This window comes from Schistocerca serialis, chromosome 1 (genome assembly GCF_023864345.2).
Source record: "Schistocerca serialis cubense isolate TAMUIC-IGC-003099 chromosome 1, iqSchSeri2.2, whole genome shotgun sequence".
NCBI classification, from domain to species: Eukaryota; Metazoa; Arthropoda; class Insecta; order Orthoptera; family Acrididae; genus Schistocerca; species Schistocerca serialis.
The window spans coordinates 341903188-341927976 of NC_064638.1; the positions used below are offsets into that span (position 1 = coordinate 341903188).

Sequence of the window (24789 nt, forward strand, 5' to 3'; positions counted from 1 at the left end):
GTCTACTCCTGGGGCCTTGTTTCGACTCAGATCTTTCAGTGCTGTGTCAAACTCTTCACGCAGTATCGTATCTCCCATTTCATCTTCATCTACACCCTCTTCCATTTCCATAATATTGTCCTCAAGTACATCGCCCTTGTATAGGCGCTCTATATACTCCTTCCATCTTTCTGCTTTCCCTTCTTTGCTTAGAACTAGGTTTCCATCTGAGCTCTTGATATTCATACAAGTGGTTCTCTTTTCTCCAAAGGTCTCTTTAATTTTCCTGTAGGCAGTATCTATCTTACCCCTAGTGAGATAAGCCTCTACATCCCTACATTTGTCCTCTAGCCATCCCTGCTTAGCAGATTTGCACTTCCTGTCGATCTCATTTTTGAGACGTTTGTATTCCTTTTTACCTGCTTCATTTACTACATTTTTGTATTTTCTCCTTTCATCAGTTAAATTCAATATTTCTTCTGTTACCCAAGGATTTCTACTAGCCCTCGTCTTTTTACCTTCTTGATCATCTGCTGCCTTCACTACTTCATCCCTCAGAGCTACCCATTCTTCTTCTACTGTATTTCTTTCCCCCATTGCTGTTAATTGTTCCCTTATGCCCTCACTGAAACTCTCTACAACCTCTGGTTCTTTCAGTTTATCCAGGTCCCATCTCCTTAAATTTCGACCTTTTTGCAGTTTCTTCAGTTTTCATCTGCAGTTCATAACCAACAGATTGTGGTCAGAGTCCACATCTGCCCCTGGAAATGTCTTACAATTTAAAACCTGGTTCCTAAATCTCTGTCTTACCATTATATAATCTATCTGATACCTTTTAGTATCTCCAGGGTTCTTCCATGTATACAACCTTCTTTCATGATTCTTGAACCAAGTGTTAGCTATGATTAATTTATGCTCTGTGCAAAATTCTACTAGACTGCTTCCTCTTTCATTTCTTACCCCCAATCCATATTCACCTACTATGTTTCCTTCTCTCCCTTTCCCTACTCTCGAATTCCAGTCACCCATGACCTTGCGGACCGAAAAGCTTCCTTTGGAACAGAGTGGACGACTAGATCCAGCTTAGAGACATCGTCAGCCGCAGATAACGCTCGAAACCTGTTCGTCAAACGAACTGGGGAGGCCCTACAATCTGCCCCTCGGTAAGTTTTTCGCTGCCTGCAAGAGTTTGGAATGATCTCCCACTCCACCACAGGTGAGGGGTCAACCTCAGTGTATGCAGTACCTGCGGCGGCCACAGCAGTGGATCGAACGGGGGAAACGTCGAGCTTGCTCTATGTCCCTCGCATCCCCGCGTCCGACCCCCCCCCCCCCCCCCCCCCCCACACCACGCCAAGTGATGCCCCTTGGCTGCGGCCACAAGCTGTGTGACGGAAGTCAACGCAATCTGGAGCTGTGGGCGAAGGGTCACCTATTAGCTTGCGTCTGTACACAGCAATCACAGTTCCTATCCATTACTGTAGTCGTTCCTGTTTGAAACTCGTAAAAAAATGTAACAAACGAACGGTGTGCTCACCTTATTAGCAGCAGGAACACGAGGTGCTCTGTCTTTGACGGTCTGTCTGACTCTATTTACAAAGAGATGTCTGCAAATCATTGATAGTAATCAAAACAGCATAGCAGCGAAACAGTTCCAATTTCTTAAACCTAAAAGTTTGCATCTACTAGTAAATATCAGTTCAGTAAATTATAAATTGAAACACATTAGGTATTATAATTTAGGACTAAGATACATGAAATGTTTTGTACAGGACACAATAAGAGGAAATGCTTAAACATGATCAACAGACTACGAACAAAGGAAAACGAAAATATGTCGAATGGAGGAAAAGGACCCAAACAGAGTTTGTAAACAAAATTGAGAAATATAAATAATAAAATACTTCCAACAGAAACACGCAAGGTATGCTACAGTGTTATGATAAAAATTGTAGGTACTGAAGGGAACTAAATTCAGTATGTCTCAGTGACACAACTACGTGTCTAAAATGCAATGGAATTGACACATTAGAGGTTAGACCATCACTTCGTTTGTAAAGGGTATAGCGATATATGGCAATAGCTTAAAAAGCAGGTAGCTTTCCTCAAACGAAGTGATTGGAGGGTAATAAATATGCATGGACTACTCTTCCTAGAAGAGGTTTATCTCCCTGCACAAAAGACAACATGATACTGTAGCTACGTGAGAATTATACCACTGTACATAGAAAGGGAAATGACAGTATACTGGAATACAACGAATATATACGAGAAGAATATTATAGAATATATCAGAAAAAGATTTAAAAAAAGGAATTGGAGAGTATGTTGACAGTTCTGTTCCAGAAACAGGAAGCAGGGTAAATTACCCAAAATACAACTCTTGCGGTAGAAGCAGGTATTATTAGGGGACTGGTGTTAAGGGTGAAGAACGGTGGGAACTTCGTGTGTCCCAAAGCCGCTATAGTGGTCGAGAAGGCCTCTACAGAGCCTTGAAACAGTAACGCCAACCAGAAGGATGTAGGCAGGAATGCATGACATTAGAAATCTGATTTTCAGTTAACTTTTACGTTTATTTCCAAGGTTTCTCAATTAATAGAAGTGTGAATACCAAGTTTAATTATACGTGGTTCGCTTAAGTGCAGTGACGAAGAATTGCATTTCTTCTCAACAGTACTTTATTGAGAATCAGAACAAGAAAATTTATTTAATTAGATTTTTTTAGTTATTGTGTGTTGAGCAGCACTAACATTATATGAAGTTTGGAAGAAAGTTTATTTTTACCTAACGCATAAATTTTTTGTTAGTCCAGCATTAATGACACAGAAAGCGGAGAAGAACAGTTGTATATAAAAATAAAAACAAGAATAAACCAAAGGAGCTAGCCATAAAGATGAAAAAGGAGGGCACATGCATGGCCTATAAGTGAGGTGGGAGACAGAAATTAGAAAAAAAAAAAAGTTTTAAGAAAAGGAAAAAAAAATGAGTGGTCTAGTAGTTGGCATCGCTGCCACTGGTTCGCGAGTGCCAGGTTCGATTCCCAGCCAGGTCGAAGATTTTCTTCACTCAGTAACTAGGTGCTTGTGTTGACCTAATCATTTAATCCATTCTTCATAGACGCACTAGTCGCCGAACTGGCGTCAAATAAAGACTTGAACAAGGCGGCCGAGCAAACTCTAATGGGATCTTTCGCCCAATAACGCCATACGATCACTTCATTCCAGTAGTTTGCTCGACTTATTTTATTTTTTGTTACTTTAAAGACCAGGTGCTCCACTTACGTTAGCAAATCAGAACTGCAGTTTATACATATAAACAGATATAATAACTGATGTTGTTGTTTAATTGCCTGATTTGCTATGAAAATGACCAATTACCCAATTGACTGCGTGTTTTGGGTGTGATCTAAGAAATTTCGTTGTAGAAAATGTGCATTCCATTCTCAAATGATGACATTTGGATTCAGTGTTAGATGTAGCATTACGTCTCACGTACCTTTAGAAAAAATTATGTTTGGAATTTTACCTTCTTCAAGTAACGTATTTTCGATGCAGAGTGAGCAGAAATTATTTTGGTAATAACGAAAACATTTCTACCCAGTTACAACAATTTTAATTCACTGACTTGACAAAACGAGACGACTATGATTCTTAAGGCGCTAAACTATTTTGAAAATGTACTCAGGATGCTGATTAAGGCAATATAAATTATTGTGACCATTACAGGTGGCACCGAAGCTTGTTATACGATGTGAATGGTTAGATTTTTTTCCCATTTTACTAATTATATCATCTGCGCTGAGCTGCTGCAGATCTGACGAAGACAAGGATTTTCTTCTAATCCGGGCTTGCATTCTCTGCACAGGACGCTGTCTGAATTTCAGTAAGTGCAGCACAACTAAAATTTACTATTACCAATCATACTTCATCTGTACAAAAGACTTTCAGTCTGCGTTCTAGTGCTAATTAGAACAATTCTTGAAAGTTGCCTGTTCAAGTGGAGTACAGATCTCGCTATGCGCACAGTTTGTTAATACTCTGAAGCTAAAAAAATAGCAACACCAAAAAATTATGAACATAGAATATTGAAATTTCGGGAGTACGTTTCTCTGGGTATCATATTTAAGTGACTAACGCTGCAAAATCGGAGGTTAATATACGCGAGGGAGAAGCCATTACAAATATGAAATTCTGGTACCTTAATAAGCGGTGTAAGCGCCAGAATATTGAATCCAAGCATGCATACGAGAACGCATTGTGTTGTACAGATGCGGATGCCAGTCAGTGGGTTGGAGCTCCATGCCTGTTGCGTTGGTCAGCCAATACAGGGACGGTTAACGCTGGTTGTGGATGATGTCGTAGTTGTCATCCGATGAAGCCCCCTTTGTGCTCCATTGGAGACAGATCTAGTGATCGAGCAGGCCAAAGCAACACGTCGAAACTATGTAGAGCATGTTGGGTTACAACAGCGGTATGATAGAAAACAGCCCGTGCAAAGCTGTTCATGAACGGCAGCACAATAAGTCGAATCATCGGTTCTACGTTGAAATTGGCTATGAGGGTACGTCGGATAGGCACGGAGTGCTCCTGCTGTCATACGAAATCGCACCCCGGACCATAACTCTGCCGGCGGCAGTGGCCGTGCGGTTCTAGGCGCTTCAATCTGGAACCGCGTGACCGCAACGGCCGCAGGTTCGAAGCCTGCCTCGGGAATGGATGTGTGTGATGTCCTTTGGTTAGGTTTAAGTAGTTCTAAGTTCTAGGGGACTGATGACCTCAGATGTTAAGTCCCATAGTGCTCAGAGCCTACCTACCATAACTCCAGGTATAAGTCTAGTGTGTTCAGCACTCAGGCAGGTTTGTTGCAGCTCCCCAACTGGCCCCCTAATCAGTGCACGGCTATCACTAGCACCGAATCCGAACTAGCTTTCATCAGACAACAGGTTTGCACACTGCCCCACAACGAGCTCTCGCTTGACACCACTCAGGTCGCAATTGGTGGTCGTTTGGGATCTGTGGGATGCACGCTATGCTCTGGCTAGGAACTGTCCTTGAAGTAACCGATTTGTAACAAGTCGTTGTGCCACTGTGGTGCCAACTACTGCTCAAATTGCTACTTTTGCTATACGATGCGCCAGAGCTATACGCCGAACAGGACGTTCTTCCCTACCGGTGGTGGTGTCCGGAGCCCGGTCTTCTTGCGACCGTATATTCCACTGACCATCACTGCCAGCAGTCTTGTGCAGTGGCGTTCCTGTCAAGCCTTTCTGCAATATCGCAGAAGGAACATCCAGTTTCTCGTAGCCCTATTACACGAGCTCCTACAAACTCAGTGTGGTATTGATGATGGCGTCTTTGTCACCTCAAAGGCATTTTGAATAACATCAAAGGTTAACTAACACTCACGACCGTTACAGTGTGTATTTAAAGCAAACCTGATATGCACCTTCTTTTGAATAGACATAGAAACATGCCTACAAACGTTCGTTTATATCGCACAACTCCTTCTTTGTGTTGCAAATTTTTTCCGTCAGTGTATCCCCGTCACAGTACATGAGCATAGCATTTAAGTTGTTTCAGTGCAAAACAACCAACATATAAATCTCTCTTTCATTATGTGATAAGTGCATGTTCCCAAAAATAAAAAGAATTTTTTATTCATTCCGCTGCTGGGTGACCTATATTTTCAGTTATTCTCCTTCTCCCGCAACTATGCTAATCACGTAGTCAAACGACTCAACAAACCGTAACCAACAAACTCTCGCCTTCCCATCTTTTTAATTTTCGTAGCTGCCAGAGAGTGAGGAAAATTGGCAGACTTCCTTCTCGTTGGATTATGTGAGAACTGGGATTACGATTGGTCACTCTGGTTCCCGTAAAACGGTTTTAGTAGTATGTTGTTGTTCGCAAAATCACACACAGGCCTACTCGTGTTAATAGCCACTTACAGTTGCGGAACGACGAGCTCTCTGGCAACTATGCAGATACTGCCTATCAGTGCGGTTTCCGTAGACTAACCAACACAATTGTGCCGTATCGCAGCCGCAACTTTTTTTTTTCCTTTCTCGGGCTAAGAATATCAAATTAGTGGGTGAGTATGTCTACGGACAAACACCGACACAAGATCGGCTACTACAAAGAACTATGGTAACAGAAGAAATGCTTCAATTCATCGACGAAAGAAGAAAATACAAAAATGTTCAGCAAAGGGCAGTGTAAAATCGGGAATGAAATAAATAGGACGTGTGTGGAAGCCAAGACTGATGATCTAAAAAGAGATGGCCGTTGGAAGGGCTCATTCTGCATACAGAAAATGCCACACAACCTTCGTCGAAATTAAAAGCAAAAGCACCAACATTAAAAATGCTAGAAGAAATCTCTTGTTAACGCAGAAGAGAGAGCGGACATGTGGAAAGAGTACATTGAAGGCTTCTACGAATGGGCGGAAGTGTCGGCTCAAATGATAGAAGAAGAAGTGGGAGTCGACATGGAGAGCATAGAGAAGTCACTATTAGATACATAATTTAACAGGGCTTTGGAAGATTTGCTGTCAAATAAGGCGGAAGGCTTATAGTCAATTGAGGTAATTTTGTGCCACGTTTTACCAATTTCTGAAAATATTGGACCCAAAATAAATTACATATCGCGACAGACATTCCAACATTTCACATCTATAGTTACTGAGTGATTGGAAAAGTGAAAAAGCGTACTAAGAATGCCCTATTAGTGTAAAATTTCAATTTTAACGCTGGAACAAAGTTACGCTGTCATCCAGGATAACTTAAGACCACTCTGAAAAAACGAAGAACTTTTCTGTATCGAAAGCTTTGGGTAAACTTGGATCCTTTCCGGAGGAAAAAGTTCAGTACCGCAGGTTTACTTTGACATATCAAGATATTTGTATCGAGCAGGCATTGTTCAACTTAAATCACTGTCGCTCTTCACAGCCAACGCAATTAATGAATAATCACAAGCCTAAGAGTTGTACTAAGTTGGAAAGGCAACTGAAATACTAACTAGAAACCACAGAGGTAATATATTTTTAGAACAAAATATTGCAAGTGGGTGGAGCAGCAACCATTTAAAACAAAAGTGGTAAGTGGGGTAAAGATACCATGACTGACAAGAAGTTACCCTGACTGACTGTAGATAACATTCCTTTGGAATTTCTAAAATCGCTGGCGAAAGTGACGACCAAACGACTATTCAAGTTAAAATTGTAGAGCAGCCACAAGTCACATGTAACTTTTTCTTTATTTTTACATGTTTCAGTAGACCAATGCGAGCATCTCCGTAACGGTGGAAGTACGATGTGTTACACCACCATAAAAGGAGATAAATTCACAGATTCAACTTCCAACATGATAACTTACATTACACAGCCGAGGGCCACACGTTACAAGTATTGGGCTGTGTATAGCGCCGCCGTCTTACATAAAGTGCAGTAAATTGATCGTGTACATTCAAGGCAAACCCTCTGGTCAGGCACATTCTAAGATAAACAGCAGGGCGTGTCATTTCTTGCTGAGCGAGTCAAAGCCCGATCAATATTCGCTATGGTTGAAACTACCTCATGAAGCCTAATGCAAAGCCATTGTAACACAAAAAACTCTGGAAAATACCCGTCGCTTTTGCGGGCGTTCATACATACAACTCTAGAAAAGTCACTTGATTATTACAATAATTTTAAAAAGACGTAGTATTGAAAATTGTGATTGCCACTTTCACAGGCATTAATACACAAATGTCATGCATGTGACAGGTTGTTAAATGGTTCAAATGGCTCTGAGCACTATGGGACTCAACTGCCGTGGTCATTAGTCCCCTAGAACTTAGAACTAGTTAAACCTAACTAACCTAAGGACATCACAAACATCCATGCCCGAGGCAGGATTCGAACCTGCAACCGTAGCGGTCTTGCGGTTCCAGACTGCAGCGCCTTTAACCGCACGGCCACTTCGGCCGGCTGACAGGTTGTTAAAGCCTTTAGAAGTGACCTATATTAATGTATATTAAATACACCAATCAGACATGGTCGTATGATTCCTCTTTCGTCTACAACTATTACAGTGTAATGTATGTAGTGGAAGATATTTGCAACACAAACATACGCCTATAAAAATGGCAATTATAATTTGTAATTTTTTATGTCTTTTTAATATTATTTTAATAACGAGGTTTGTTTTTAGACCTGTATGTGTGAACGCCCGAAACGGATATTTTTCATAGTTCAGTGGTATTAATTGTTTTTTGTATTACATTGTCTTACATTAGCCTTCATGAGGTAGTTTCACCCACTGTACTTATCGATAGGGCTTTGAATCGCTCAGCGAGGAATGATATATCTTGCGTTTTCTTCTCAGAATTTTCCAGGCCCGATAGTTTACGTTAACTGTAGCAACCAACTTACTCCACTTTATGTATGATGGCGTGTGGTACTCGGCTATGTATGTAAGTTATCATGTTGTAAGTTGAATCTGTGAACTTTTCTCACTGTATGGTGGTGAAATAAGTTGTATTTCCACAGTTCTGAAGAAGCTCTCGTTGGTCGAGTGAAACATGACAAAAAGGAAGAAGTTACGCGCAACTTTTTCCTGCTGTGCAATTTTAACTTCTAATGGTCGCTGTCCCCCTGCAGGCAAATGCCTATGCTCGCTAGCCTGTTCAAGTTCTTTTTAGAATCTATGAGGCTGGAGACATACCATCAGACTTTCGATAAAATATCATCCTCACTATCCCGAAGACAGCAAGGCCATAAAAGTGAGAGAACTATCGCACAATCAGCTTAACATCTCACGGATCCAAGTTGCGACTGGAATAATATACAGAAGAGTGGAAAAGAATATTGAGGATCTTTTAAATGGTGATAAGTTCGGCATTAGGAAAGATAAAGACCCCCGGGGGTACAGTTCTGACACTGCACTTGGTTCGTCATGGCTGTCTCAAGGAAGGATCGCGCTCTGATTGTAAAGCTGTATTACAAGAATGATGACTGTGCACACGTCGCTCTGCAGAAGTTCCGGAAAATGATGAGTTTGAAAGAAGACGTTGGTCCGATGACTGCCGTGGGTCTGGAGAAAATTATTCGGAAATTCGAAAAGGCGGGTTCTTTTGTTGTGCAACCTGGTAGAGGGAGGAAACGAATTGAGTCGACGTCAGTGAAAGCAGCGGCCACAGAAATGCAGGAGGAGACGAGTGGTGGTGTGCAAACATGTAGTGCACGTAGAATTGCCCAAACATTGGACATACCCGTGAGCACGGTGCGTAAAACCCTATGAAACATTCAAAATTATCCATGTGCACTAGTTGCTTCCTGTTGACCTACCAGCAAGAGAGACCTTTGCTTTAGAATTCCTTGCTCGCATGGAAGAGGAAAATGATTGGTCGTGGAAGATTTTGTGGACAGACGAAGCCTACTTCCATATGACAGGATATGTCAATACACAGAACGTCGAATATGGGCAACGGGAAATCGACATGCAAATCAACCAGTACCACTTCATCGTGAAAAGGTCACTGTGAGGTGCGGCTTTACGGCATCATTTATCATAGGGCCATATTTTTTCGAAGAGACGGGTGCTTTCGGCCCTGTTATCTGTACCGTCTTTTGCACAACCATATCATTCCAGCTCTCCATCAGCGTGGATGTGTGGATGGTATCATTCTTATGCAAGATGGTGCACATCCGCACATTGCAAATCCAGTTAAGCATTTGCTGAAGCACCATTTCGGAAATGCTAGAATTATCAGCCACCATTTCCCTACAGCCTGGCCGTTCCAATGACCTGATCTCTATCCATGTGACTTCTGGCTGTGGGGCTGTCTGAAAGATGTCATGTTCAGTGTTCCGATTGAAAACTTAGCTGCTTTGGAGGCATGCATTGCTAACACATTCTGAACGTGACCTCGGAAACACTTCGATCAGTTGTGGAACATACTGTTTCTCGATTTCAACTTGTTGTAGAAAATGGTGGACAGCGCAAAGCCAGTCACAAAGAAATTAATAATCCGAGTTGATTTTGATTGATGTTTTCAATGCGGTTTTTGACCTCAGGACGATTAAAAACGGATGTGAGTGATGCTTTTTATGCGCTTCTTGGCCTCAGGACGATTAAAAACCGATGTGAGAGATGCTTTTTATGCGCTTCTTGGTCTCAGGACAAAAACCGATGTAGTGGTGCTTTTTATGCGGTTTTTGGCCTCAGAATAATTAAAAACCGATGTTAATGACGCTTATTAGGCGGTTTTTGGCCTCAGTACAAGTAAAAAACGATTTTTCCCATGTGATGTGACATGACCTTGCTATGGTGTGTGGGCTTATGTAATTATCACTATCACACCTGTTCACCCATGCACAGAGTAGTACAGTTTGTTTAACGTCAAACATACACGTTAGGCATTGTTTTATGGTTCATTTGTCATTTGTAGTCAACCACTATTGAATTATGATGCTTACGGCGCCATCTATTGCTACATTTCGTAACTATTTATTTTTCTTCTGCCGTACGTTTTCCCCCTTCTCCGACAATATTCCGTTGCAATTTGACGCCATCCTGACCAGTGGTGTTATTTCTACAGCGGTTTGAAAGGTTAACTTTAAAAGAAAGGTTGAAGAATAGGATTAAAAATCAGGGTGAAAGTATATTAATAACAAGATTCAAATGGTTAAAATGGCTCTGTGCACTACGGGACTTAACATCGGAGGTCACCAGTCCCCTAGAACTTAAAACTACTTAAACCTAACTAACCTAAGGACATCACACACATCCATGCCCGAGGCAGGATTCGATCCTGCGACCGTAGCGGTCGCGCGGTTCCAAACTGAAGTGCCTAGAACCGCTCGGCCACTCCTGCTGACAATAACAAGATTCATTGGCGTCATTGCTATCCTTAGTGAAAGTGAGCTAAGACTGTTTAAATGAAATAAACAGTCTAATGAGCACGCGTAACGGGTTGAGAGTAAACCGAATAAGGATGAAAGTAATAAGGAGTATCAGAAATGAGAGCAGCGAGGGCTTAACATCAAAATAGGTGACCACAAGTACACTCCTGGAAATGGAAAAAAGAACACATTGACACCGGTGTGTCAGACCCACCATACTTGCTCCGGACACTGCGAGAGGGCTGTACAAGCAATGATCACACGCACGGCACAGCGGACACACCAGGAACCGCGGTGTTGGCCGTCGAATGGCGCTAGCTGCGCAGCATTTGTGCACCGCCGCCGTCAGTGTCAGCCAATTTGCCGTGGCATACGGAGCTCCATCGCAGTCTTTAACACTGGTAGCATGCCGCGACAGCGTGGACGTGAACCGTATGTGCAGTTGACGGACTTTGAGCGAGGGCGTATAGTGGGCATGCGGGAGGCCGGGTGGACGTACCGCCGAATTGCTCAACACGTTGGGCGTGAGGTCTCCACAGTACATCGATGTTGTCGCCAGTGGTCGGCGGAAGGTGCACGTGCCCGTCGACCTGGGACCGGACCGCAGCGACGCACGGATGCACGCCAAGACCGTAGGATCCTACGCAGTGCCGTAGGGGACCGCACCGCCACTTCCCAGCAAATTAGGGACACTGTTGCTCCTGGGGTATCGGCGAGGACCATTCGCAACCGTCTCCATGAAGCTGGGCTACGGTCCCGCACACCGTTAGTCCGTCTTCCGCTCACGCCCCAACATCGTGCAGCCCGCCTCCAGTGGTGTCGCGACAGGCGTGAATGGAGGGACGAATGGAGACGTGTCGTCTTCAGCGATGAGAGTCGCTTCTGCCTTGGTGCCAATGATGGTCGTATGCGTGTTTGGCGCCGTTCAGGTGAGCGCCACAATCAGGACTGCATACGACCGAGGCACACAGGGCCAACACCCGGCATCATGGTGTGGGGAGCGATCTCCTACACTGACCGTACATCACTGGTGATCGTCGAGGGGACATTGAATAGTGCACGGTACATCCAAACCGTCATCGAACCCATCGTTCTACCATTCCTAGACCGGCAAGGGAACTTGCTGTTCCAACAGGACAATGCACGTCCGCATGTATCCCGTGCCACGCAACGTGCTCTAGAAGGTGTAGGTCAACTACCCTGGCCAGCAAGATCTCCGGATCTGTCCCCCATTGAGCATGTTTGGGACTGGATGAAGCGTCGTCTCACGCGGTCTGCACGTCCAGCACGAACGCTGGTCCAACTGAGGCGCCAGGTGGAAATGGCATGGCAAGCCGTTCCACAGGACTACATCCAGCATCTCTACGATCGTCTCCATGGGAGAATAGCAGCCTGCATTGCTGCGAAAGGTGGATATACACTGTACTAGTGCCGACATTGTGCATGCTCTGTTGCCTGTGTCTATGTGCCTGTGGTTCTGTCAGTGTGATCATGTGATGTATCTGACCCCAGGAATGTGTCAATAAAGTTTCCCCTTCCTGGGACAATGAATTCACGGTGTTCTTATTTCAATTTCCAGGAGTGTAGATGAAGTGAAGGAATTCTGCTGTCTTGGAAGCAAAATAACACACAACGGACGAAACAATGAGAACATAGGCAAATTGGACGTTCCTGTCCAAATGAAGTCTACTGGTATCAAACATCGGCCTCAATTTGACGAAGATATTTCTGGGGATATATGTTTGGAGAACAATATTGCATGTAGGTGAATCATAGACTGCGGGAAAACCGGAAAAGAAGAGAATCGACACGTTTAAGATGTGATTTATAGAAGGACGTTGAAAACTTGGTGTGCTGATAAGGGTCTCTGCAGAATCGGCGAGGAGAAGGACGCGTGGAAAACATTGAGAAGATGAAAGCACAGCATGATAGTACTTGTGTTAAGGCATAAAGGAATAACTTCCATGGTGTAAATAGTCTTCACGGGTGTGCTGCCGGATGACGTTGTGCAAATCCCACAATATTTCTTCGGAGCAACTGTCCGACATCATCAGGTGGTTGAACCTCGCTGGTGGCTGGGTACGACTGACAAGATCCGCGTGTCGACGCCGTTGTATATAGAGCACGTGCGTGAAGATTGCGCAGGCGCGGGAACCACGCATGCGCAAAAATTTGCAGATAGATGGCGCCAGACTCAAATGCCCTCTGCCGGGAAACGCAGAGCGGCAGTTCTGCGCGTGCGCTGACGCTGTGTTTACTAACATGCTGCCAAAGTTATGACGGGTCTATTATCGAAAGCTCTTTGCTTTCTCGTCGTGATTTTGCAAGAGAAGACAGAGATTGGAACATATCTGACAAATGCATTAGGATTCTGGGTGCAAGTGCTGTTCCTAATGATGAGATTAGCATAGGACAGTATTTCGTGACAGACTGCATCAAACCAGTCAGAAGACGGTTAAAAAAATACGCAAAATTTAGTCTATGTCACATCAGGCGACACAGAGCGTAAATATTACTGTAGTTTGTAGGAAACGGCAAGTCTATTCAAAATGTGAAGTGATGAGGAACTTGGCTTAAAAACAAAACTACTCACAACACTGTTCCTAATAATTTTGTAGTACTTTTGTTTTTGTAGATGGCATTTCCGTGGTTTTATTACAAATATTCAAGTAAGATGAAGAAAGATAAATATATCACTTCGAGATAAAGAACCCTGGTTAGGAAATGACTGAGTTGAAATACGCGAAGACGAACATTTTATGGGATATGTGTACCTGTGCTGCTTTCCGAGCGGGACGGCGTGGCGGTCCCCAGCACGAAGCCGCCCGGCGGTTTAGTGTCGAGGCCTGGTGTGTCAGGCAGCCTGTGGATTGTTTTTAAAGAGGTTTTCCATCTGTCTTGGCGAATGCGGGCTGGTTTCTCTTATTCCGCCTCAGTTCACTATGTCGGTGATCGTGCTGCGCAAACACTGTCTCCACTTACGCGTACACCATAATTACTCTACCACGCAAACCTTTGGGATTACACTCTCGTCTGGTATGAGACGTTCCCAGTGGGGTCGTGGTAAGGTGGGAAGTGGGAAGGGAGAGGGGTCCACTGGGGGCCGAACTGCACAATAACTCTGGGTTCACATTTGGTGCCACTGACGGCTACGGCTGGACGAAGCCTCTCCGTCGTTTCTAGGTACTCGGTTTGATTCACACAATACACACCTGTGGAATACGATAAACTAATATCTTTGATTGTAGGGTAGAATAGAATGATTCATTTTGTACATTGTTGCTAATAATGAGGGGTAGGTAGCCTGACCAAACTGGAGGTGTATATCATGAGAGACTCTGTTTCGTGGCCAGTTGGTTCACTTGATTTAATGCCATTTGCGTTTCTCCTGTGGTATCAGGTGGAAAGTCATATGTATGAGATTGAAGTGGGTCCCCTGACAAAAATTCTGGCTACCTGTGACTCTTTTCGAACAACACTGAAGTGGTCGAACCGTTCGACACGGCTATGTGCTCTGGTATTGCGCTTGCACAGAAGCTTGGCGACATTACTTGAAACACCTATTAATGAATGTAGCACCAGAACAATAAAATTATTACACAAGTGTAATTTTCAGTATCAGAAGATCAACAAAAATATGGAATTTTGTCTCTTCGCTTATCACTTTCGATCTGTTCTTTTTTGGACAACGTTTCCCTGTCTCAGAGAGATACATTTGCCCTCCTGCGTCATTCCTGAATGTTTGAATCGTGCCAGCCTCTGTGGCCGAGCGGTTCTAGGCGCTTCAGTCTGGAACCGCGCGATCGCTACGGTCGCAGGTTAGAATCCTGCCTCGGGCATGGATGTGTGTGATGTCCTTAGGTTGGTTAGGTTTAAGTAGTTCTAAGTTCTAGGGGACTGATGACCTCAGATGTTAAGTCCCATAGTGCTCAGAGACATTTGAACCATTTTGTTTGAATCGCAATTACAGGAACACCCTGTTTGTACCGTTTGCATGAGACAGAATTAGTTGCAAAGGCGGAAATGCATAAAAACTAGCAACTCAGCAGACCACTGTATTACGTATTTGTTCATTTACTTTGCCAGACGTACCTGTACGTTAGCTAAAAGTAGATATCTCTTTCGTCTCCTGCAAGCGTAGGTTGTTAAATCGAAGCTACTTGGAGCTTGTGAATCACAGATTGCCAGTGTACTGTCTGCAACAGAGGCAGTCAACCCTTTTTACCTACCGTCCACTTTTGCGTCCCATTAGTATTAAAATTTTCTAACCGTCCACTGGGTCCACAGTAATGGTGACTTATGACGTAGGGAAATAACTTTACTGTAAGAAGTTTGTGAAGCATAATTGCAGCAAGTTAATAATAATCACTCACCAAATATTTTATGTCAAAATTTTATGATAATCTAGTGAAAACGTTTTTAAAGCCCCTACAGCCTACCGCCCACCACAAAACCTGGAACGCCCACTTATGAGCGGCAGGGACCAGGTTGGTACCACTGCTCTAGAATAACATTCATTGTGATGTCGATATAAATGATTCGTAGCAAGAAGCATGAATGAATTACGATAATGATCAAACGCAATGCTAAGTTACAGGTGTCCCTGAACCCTGGGAAAAATGTCGACTGAAGTGATAGAAGTGTCGTCATGTCGTCAAAACACAATAAACATCTCGGACGATATATACGGTACCTATAATCACAGCCCGATGCAAGCTCTGTATACCAACATAAGCGCCAGTACGATAATCTCTAAATCTCCCCGACAAGCATGCGTTAGCACGACGAAAACAGTCCGCGGAACATGCTGTGTTGGATAATTATGTCTGTAAATGGTTTCCAAGTATCCGGCTTGCACTGTCCGTTCAAAAAAATCCGACACTTGTTTTATTTCTGGCGTATAAGCGACGTCAACGCAGTAAGTACACTGGCACTTGGAACTAACAACCGTAAACAATGTCAACGTTGTAGTGGTGTCACAAATCGCAATGGGCCAATGAACGAAACGCCTCTACATCAATTGTTCAAGACATTCTCCAGATTATTTTGAAGAACGGAAAAGTGTGTGCAAAATTTGCTGCCGCGACTGGACTGAAATGAAAGAGGCGGGCAACTCTGTTCTGGGAAAAATCGCGAGTGACGAGATTTGGCGGTAGCAATACCAACCTCGCACAAAACGACGAAGTGCAGAATGGGCCTCTCGTGGTTCGCCAAGATCTAAGAAGCAGCGAATACGACACGCGTGTTGAACAGCATCCCGAAGAAGGATTGCAGTTTCACATTCTTGTATGAACGTCATAGAGTGTCGTAGTCATGCGGTGACGACAACTGAAACATTAAAACTATCATCTTAACTTTTCTCTATTTTTGATTAACCCAGTCTTGAAACTTTTCGGAGATACGGTGTAAATGTGTTGGTTACCGAGAAAAGTTTATGCATCTCACTACATGCTTCGTACCGTTAATATGGAGATGGTTTTTTGAATATATGGCTGACAGTTTTGATGATGATCTGTTAGGTATATCATTACTTTCTTAAGACGAGTTATGGGACTGGATTTTGTGCACTTTAGGTGACCAAGAGGATTCCGTGGTGTTTACGTCGTATCCCGAAAAAAGATCCCATCTTGCAAGATGAAAGTGCGCCAGTTCACACTGTCCTGGTGAAACAAATTCCCACCCTGGTCCCATAATGGCGTACCCGGGGACCCAGCCCGAACATTATTAAGCACCTGCGGTCCTGTGGTCGTAGGTAGAGGGTGATGCAGACTTTGTCATTTGGGGTGCCTTTCCGTCAAGAACCTTTTCGACTCAGGTTCAAAGAAATGGAACCAAGTCGCAACCCATCACAATGTTCTCTGAATACTCTAATCCTTTAATTTTTATGCTTACAAGTTGGCGGCTACTGTTGTACTTGTCTTTTTTGTGGTAGGAACGTTATGTGCACCAGCCAGCGCGTAACACGAAAAATTAGTGATTTTTGGCTTGTGACACTCTTCTTCAGCTTTTACTTGGCAGTCATGGATGACGTTATCGACTTTTTGTGTATCTCGTATCAGCGCACTGGCGGGTCATCTCTTCTACTTATGATCATCAAACGACATTCGCTCTTCAGCCTCCATCAGCGACAAATCCAGTGACTAATTGCGCTGGTAGGCCCATCCGCTGTAGGGTCACTCAAAATATTCTTCAGCTATTCACGAATGCGAATCAGCGTCTTATCTTCACTACTGAAGAATTTCGTCACAGCTCATTGACCAATACGTCAATGTGTCATTTTCCAAAACAATAGAATGTTATTGGTGTTACCACCTGTTAGCCGAATATGCTCAAATTTACGAGTAGTATAAATAAGCAAGAAATCAGCACCAAAGTCGGATTTGCTGCCTTTCTTGAGTCAAAGATTTCACGAATTAAAAGCGAAAGCCTTATGACCGACACTTATAATTGTATTGGTTCAAATGCTCCACTTGTTACGGGGCCACACTGTAATATCTCACAAAATGATATATGTGGATGAGAACGTGGGCTTTGGAGTAATCCCATATGCGTCATATGATTGTCATACTTTCAAGTCCTCAGATTTTGGATTTCCTTGGTATTACCATCCCCACTCGTTATCTGTGTTACTTTTTTCATTTACATTTTCTAATTTCTGTTGACACTGCAATTTTTCCCTTCGACTTCTGTTTCCATAGCCAGTTTAACTATTCATGGATGTCGTAGCAGATGTTTCACTAGCAGATGTTTCACTGACCTGTTCCCTCTTCTAACAAAGATTTTCCAGTTTATGTATATTCTCTTTCCACATAAGTTTTAATAGCCCTTGCCGGCCGTGGTGGTCTAGCGGTTCTAGGCGATGCCGGCACGGTAGCTCAGCGTGTTCGGTCGGATGGCTACGTGCCTTCTGTAATAAAAAAACTGAGTTAATCGATCATCAACGAACTTAAACGGTTGTCTTACGACGTCCGCCCCGAGCAGATGCAACGAACAAAAGCGAACAAAATGAGACTAAAAAAAAAAAAAAATAAAAAAAAAGGCGCTCAGTCCGGAGCCGCGCGACTGCTACGGTCGCAGGTTCGAATCCTGCCTCGGGCATGGATGTGTGTGATGTCCTTAGGTTAGTTAGGTTTAAGTAGTTCTAAGTTCTAGGGGACTGATGACCATAGATGTTAAGTCCCATAGTGCTCAGAGCCATTTGAGCCATAATAGCCCTCTGCAGGACCGTTCTTCAAATGCTTCAAGTTTGTTTTTCTACTTTTTCCACGGTCCACTTTTCACTCGTACAAACGCTGTGCTCCAGAACACTGTTTCATGGGAGAAAGTGTAGCGGATTTGAATTTAACGCCCTACTGACTGTATTGTTGCAGAAATATTTTTCTCAGTTTCATTTTAATTTCTGATATCCGTAGAGTTCTCTTGTTGAAGAAATCTTCCTTTGTATGCTGTAGTATGACGTGGAAATCTTCCTTGGTTTTGTCAGCCATAACAATTTTTCTTGCTAGACTCCAGTTTTGATGTTTAGAAAATTGCTATCCTTCTTTCTACAACTCTCAAAGACTTCCACCTTTATTTTGCTAATGCTTGATTATCCATTCTTTAATGAACACTTTTTCGAAGATTTACCTACTTTTGGTCTTTTTCACATTTGAGAAGAATGCTGAATAGCAGGTTGTCTTGGACGCTCCTCTAGCAACAACACAGTCCAGTCATCATAGTGGTGTCGGATATCGTCTTTGAAGATGTCGTTCCATGCCGCTTGCACTTGCTTTTGCAGTTAGTTGGAGGATTTTCCTAGTTACAGGGGCTGCACCAGATGGCATTCCGTCATGTACCGTTATCACACAGAGTCACTAGGGGATGACGCTTGTCATTGTGCTGTCCAGAGACGAAGATCTTGGAGCGTACTACGTGTGACCCAACAATTCTGCGTGCTGACGTTGTCCTAATGGAAGAATATATCGCAAATGAATGGGTTGCATCGTAAACTGAATTTGTTCTGGACTATTAAATCTTCTTTCGACAAACCCCTGTTCTGTCACTGTTGGCGGCTAAGAGTCACCAAGCCACTTGATGTTAGTCATGTTTTTCACTACCCGATACACTTCGATATTTGATGCTCTCATCACTAAATAAAACTTTGAGCCATCCTTCCCACCAGTTGAGTCTGTCGCCAGAGCATAGGAGGTGAGCTGCATAGAGATGAAGTTTGGGAGGAAATATTATGAGTAGTGCGTTCGCTCATAGCCTATCTTTAGCGTTCAAATTGTTCCAGCTGATACTGTGGCAGCAACATTGTTCCTTGTACTGTAAATGTCATCAGAATGACTACTCATGTGATTCAACAGCTCGGATGACTTCGCCGCCTGGGACCAGGTCTCCCTGTCGTTACCTTTCTTCGGAAGGACCATTAAGCCCCCCCCCCCTCCCCCTCCCCCCCCCCCCTTTGCACTCGCAAAGAAATGAACTCACTAACAATCAAATGATAGTATGAATTTGACAGGAGAGAGCACAGTGTTTTTAGAGGTGGCTGCTGACTAACTCAAATTACCTATCCATTGAAAAATTTTGCCAAACGAACCCACACAAAATAATAACCTTGGCATCTTTTGAGATCATAAGAGGATGCACGCCATAGTAAAGCGGCCCATGGATTAACACTTTTGTGTCTCATTAGTGTTTCTCCAGTCTCGTCAATATTTGTAATATACCATCCACCTTACAGTTTCAATGTACTTTTTCTTAGATTCTTACAATAGAAGTATATAGCTCTAATATACATTTTATTTCTCAGATCCAATTGCACATTCTTCTAAAACATTCAACTAGTTTTGATCTCTTTTGACCATCTACAGGTATAAAAACAAAGTAAAACCAAGTATGTGCTCTCTTATATTTTACAAAAGTAAAAATGCATGGTACAGATTGAGCACAGTTGCATACCACAGTACTGTGATATGTTGTTCTAACACAGACACAATAGGTTACTGATGCAAGTACATAGGTAAATTCTACATTTATGTAAAATACTTTGCTTCTTTAAATACTTACTTTTACTTTGTTTTTAGATCCAAAGATGCTCCAGGGAGATTGAAACTATTCATAAATTTAAAAAGAATATGTAAATACACTCCTGGAAATGGAAAAAAGAACACATTGACACCGGTGTGTCAGACCCACCATACTTGCTCCGGACACTGCGAGAGGGCTGTACAAGCAATGATCACACGCACGGCACAGCAGACACACCAGGAACCGCGGTGTTGGCCGTCGAATGGCGCTAGCTGCGCAGCATTTGTGCACAGCCGTCGTCAGTGTCAGCCAGTTTGCCGTGGCATACGGAGCTCCATCGCAGTCTTTAACACTGGTAGCATGCCGCGACAGCGTGGACGTGAACCGTATGTGCAGTTGACGGACTTTGAGCGAGGGCGTATAGTGGGCATGCGGGAGGCCGGGTGGACGTACCGCCGAATTGCTCAACACGTGGGGCGTGAGGTCTCCACAGTACATCGATGTTGTCGCCAGTGGTCGGCGGAAGGTGCACGTGCCCGTCGACCTGCGACCGGACCGCAGCGACGCACGGATGCACGCCAAGACCGTAGGATCCTACGCAGTGCCGTAGGGGACCGCACCGCCACTTCCCAGCAAATTAGGGACACTGTTGCTCCTGGGATATCGGCGAGGACCATTCGCAACCGTCTCCATGAAGCTGGGCTACGGTCCCGCACACCGTTAGGCCGTCTTCCGCTCACGCCCCAACATCGTGCAGCCCGCCTCCAGTGGTGTCGCGACAGGCGTGAATGGAGGGACGAATGGAGACGTGTCGTCTTCAGCGATGAGAGTCGCTTCTGCCTTGGTGCCAATGATGGTCGTATGCGTGTTTGGCGCCGTGCAGGTGAGCGCCACAATCAGGACTGCATACGACCGAGGCACACAGGGCCAACACCCGGCATCATGGTGTGGGGAGCGATCTCCTACACTGGCCGTACACCACTGGTGATCGTCGAGGGGACACTGAATAGTGCACGGTACATCCAAACCGTCATCGAACCCATCGTTCTACCATTCCTAGACCGGCAAGGGAACTTGCTGTTCCAACAGGACAGTGCACGTCCGCGTGTATCCCGTGCCACCCAACGTGCTCTAGAAGGTGTAAGTCAACTACCCTGGCCAGCAAGATCTCCGGATCTGTCCCCCATTGAGCATGTTTGGGACTGGATGAAGCGTCGTCTCACGCGGTCTGCACGTCCAGCACGAACGCTAGTCCAACTGAGGCGCCAGGTGGAAACGGCATGGCAAGCCGTTCCACAGGACTACATCCAGCATCTCTACGATCGCCTCCATGGGAGAATAGCAGCCTGCATTGCTGCGAAAGGTGGATATACACTGTACTAGTGCCGACATTGTGCATGCTCTGTTGCCTGTGTGTATGTGCCTGTGGTTCTGTCAGTGTGATCATGTGATGTATCTGACCCCAGGAATGTGTCAATAAAGTTTCCCCTTCCTGGGACAATGAATTCACGGTGTTCTTATTTCAATTTCCAGGAGTGTAGGACTTAAAAATAAATGATATATTAGAATTGTTTTAAAAATCAATACAGTTTCAGTTCTCTCAGGACGAATATGCCAGCTGTAGTGGAAGTATATAACTGTTTGCTTCTGCCACCTGTTACTATGCGTCACAGCTAGACTGTAGGAAATGCAACATCATTTATTTTCACAGAGAAGCAACGTGAAGCCATGTTCTGGTGCCAATCGTTGCTCGTGTCAGCCGTGACATTGCTGCTGGCTGTGGGCAGCTCGAGAGAAGCACCGTCTATTGCGCCTACACTACCGGAGTTGCCTTTCAAGTACCACAGCAACAAGGAGATTGCAGAGCTGCTGCAAGTTTTTCGGGATGCTTTCCCAAACATGACCGACCTCTATTCCATTGGACAGTCCGTTAACAGTGAGTACCTACTGGTTGTTCATGGTTCATGTATCATTTAATATGTAGTGTTTCAGGAAGCAAAGTAAAATATTCAATAGGCAGTTGTGATAAGACATTTGAATTAAAATGATCATATCAATACCAACGAAGACTTGGCAGTAGAGAAATGATCATAACAACATGAATAAAGACTTATCAATGAGTAAAATAAAGTTTTATGCAACTGTTGACTTGGAGATTCTTGATAGTTACCAGAGCTGCCTAAATTGAATGACCTTCTTTCCTCATGCACAAAAGCGTGAAGTCTGAGTGCTTTGTAATAAGTCTGTCCATCAAGTGCAGGTGACTGTGATAAATATGCGTAAAGGTTAACATCTTGTTAGTATTTTATAAATAGATGAATGGAGAAGGTGAAACCACGTTATGGCAAATATGTTTTTATTATTACTATTTCTTTTTTGGCCATTTCCCAGTGCTTTATGAATTTTCAAGTATATTACCAGTAAGGTTATAAATTCTCTAACAATTTTATAATTAGTTTTAAAGATACTATATTATTTTGATGAGGGGGAGCCAGTGTGTTAGTTGGCAATGATTAATGAGATCTTGTTAATTGTTATATGAACTCAGTTTACTGGTTTACATTTGTAAAAAGAATGTAATTGATATCTCCTACTGTTATTGGATCATATTCACAGTAAGGATTACTTCGAACGCGTATTCAGGAAAGACAGGTGGTGTATGATCCATGATTAAATCTTGAGCAAACTATGGAACTCACAAACTTTTTATTCACCTTATCTGTGTGGAACTAATAGTTCCCTCCCTGTATTGCATGTTGAATAGCACTAAGAGATATTTTGAACTAAGCATCCCCATCTGATGAACGTATCACCATGCACAGTGTCAAATGCCCTTACTCAATGAGATCCTGAGGGAAGATTTAATGAACAATATTGGAGTGAAGTCTGGAGATTGGAAACTCTTACAGCAGCAACTCTCCTCACAAAGCCAGTGAAATATGGGCAAGTAAAATTTCTTCTCTCATCACAACTCAGACCAGCTCCCTCCAAGTCCAGTGCACTGTAGAACAGTGTGTTAGAGGTCTCTGCTACAGGAAAGCAATGATAGTGTGGAGCCAGAGCATACACAAGAATAGCTGATGTGGTATCATTCATTTGTCCTCCAGTTCACTTCAGGTGTCATTTAAAAATCCTGACCAGTGGGGTGTGAGCATTGGGATGGGGATGGGTTTAGAGGTCACTTTTTTATGTTTTCCTCAAACAACTTAAAAACTGTGCCTTCCAGTGAAAATGTTTTCCAGCGCAAAACTAAACTACATAAAATTCCTACAAAAAGGGTCTTTGTAATTTTTTCTCTAGGACTAGAAGTTTAGGCCTTTGAAGGATGGAAAAATCACAGATTATTAAAAATATTGTGCTAGTGGTATAATATTGATGTTTATATTTAAATGAAATGGATTAGAAACAAATATTAAATGTGTGTACCACCTCTGAGTGCAGTAGAACCATATTTAAGGATAAACTGTGCTCCGGGAGTGTAACAGGATGTAGTGGGGAGATATAGTTGGGTAGAAGCGTGAGGAAAGGCAGGTTTCCAGACTGCATTCATGCACTTCCCTCCCACACAATTCTGCAAACTGAAGGTTGAGAAAGTGATTCACCAATCCATCTATCCCCGTACATCAGAAGAAGCAACTACAGTGTGTTTCACAAAGTTATAAGGGTCTCCACAGGGTTCCTTATTAGACACTGATGGTGCAGTGCACACACAGGCCCAGGGAGAGTGTGTGCATTAGGGTCATTAGTAACTTGACAAAAGAGTTGTTGTCAAATCTTTGACAGAAACTCTCAAAAATTTAATTCACAGTATCAAGATACTGATTGCTTCAGTACACAAATACCAATTCTACATCTACATCTACATTATACTCTGCAAGCCACCTAAAGGTGTGTCGTGGAGGGCACTTTAAGTGCCACTGTCATTACCTCCCTTTCCTGTTCCAGTTGACTATGGTTCACAGGAAGAACGACTGCTGGAAAGCCTACATACACGCTCGAACCTCTCTAATTTTACATTCGTGATCTCCTCGGGAGGTATAAGTAAGGGGAAGCAATATATTCGATACCTCATTCAGAAATGCATGCTCTCGAAACCTGGACAGCAAGCTACACTGCGATGCAGAGCCCCTCTCTAGCAGAGTCTGCCACTTGAGTTTGCTAAACATCTCCGTAATGCTATCACTCTTACCAAATAACCCTGTGACGAAACGCGATGCTCTTCTTTGGCTCTTCTCTAACTCCTCTGTCAACCTGACCTGGTATGGATCCCACACTGATGAGTAGTACTCAAGTATAGGCCGAACGAGTGTTTTGTAAGCCACCTCCTTTGTTGATGGACTACATTTTCTGACTCTCCCAATTAATCTCAACCTGGCACCCACCTTACCACCAATTAATTTTATATGATCATTCCACTACAAATCGTTCCATACGCATACTCCCAGATATTTTACAGATGTAACTGCTACCAGTGTTTGTTCTGCTATCATATAATCATACAATAAAGGATCCTTCTTTCTATGTATTCACAATACATTACATTTGTCTATGTTAAGGGTCAGTTGAAACTCCCTGCACTAAATGCCCATCCGCTGCAGATCTTCCTGCATTTCACTGCAATTTTCTAATGCTGCAACTTCTCTGTATACTACAGCATCATCCGCGAAAACCTGCATGGAGCTTCCAACACTATCTACTAGGTTATTTATATATATTGTGAAAAGCAATGGTCCCATAACACTCCCCTGTGGCACGCCAGAGGTTACTTTAATGTCTGTAGATGTCTCTCCATTGAGAACAATATGCTGTGTTCTGTTTGCTAAAAACTCTTCAATCCAACCACACAGTTGGTCTGATATTCCGTAGGCTCTTACTTTATTTATCAGGCTACAGTGCGGAACTGTATCAAATTTCTTC

The 24789-nt window shown here is 43.4% G+C and overlaps 1 protein-coding gene across 1 annotated transcript in view; it reads left to right on the forward strand.

The window, feature by feature from the left end:
* LOC126470066 (carboxypeptidase D-like) overlaps positions 1–24789 on the forward strand; it is a 149500-nt gene that overhangs the window by 80069 nt on the left and 44642 nt on the right. The window contains exon 2 of the mRNA XM_050097575.1: positions 21584–21808. Coding sequence (XP_049953532.1) covers positions 21601–21808 — 208 coding nt within the window. The 5' untranslated portion in view covers positions 21584–21600. The remainder of the gene's footprint in view (positions 1–21583; positions 21809–24789) is intronic.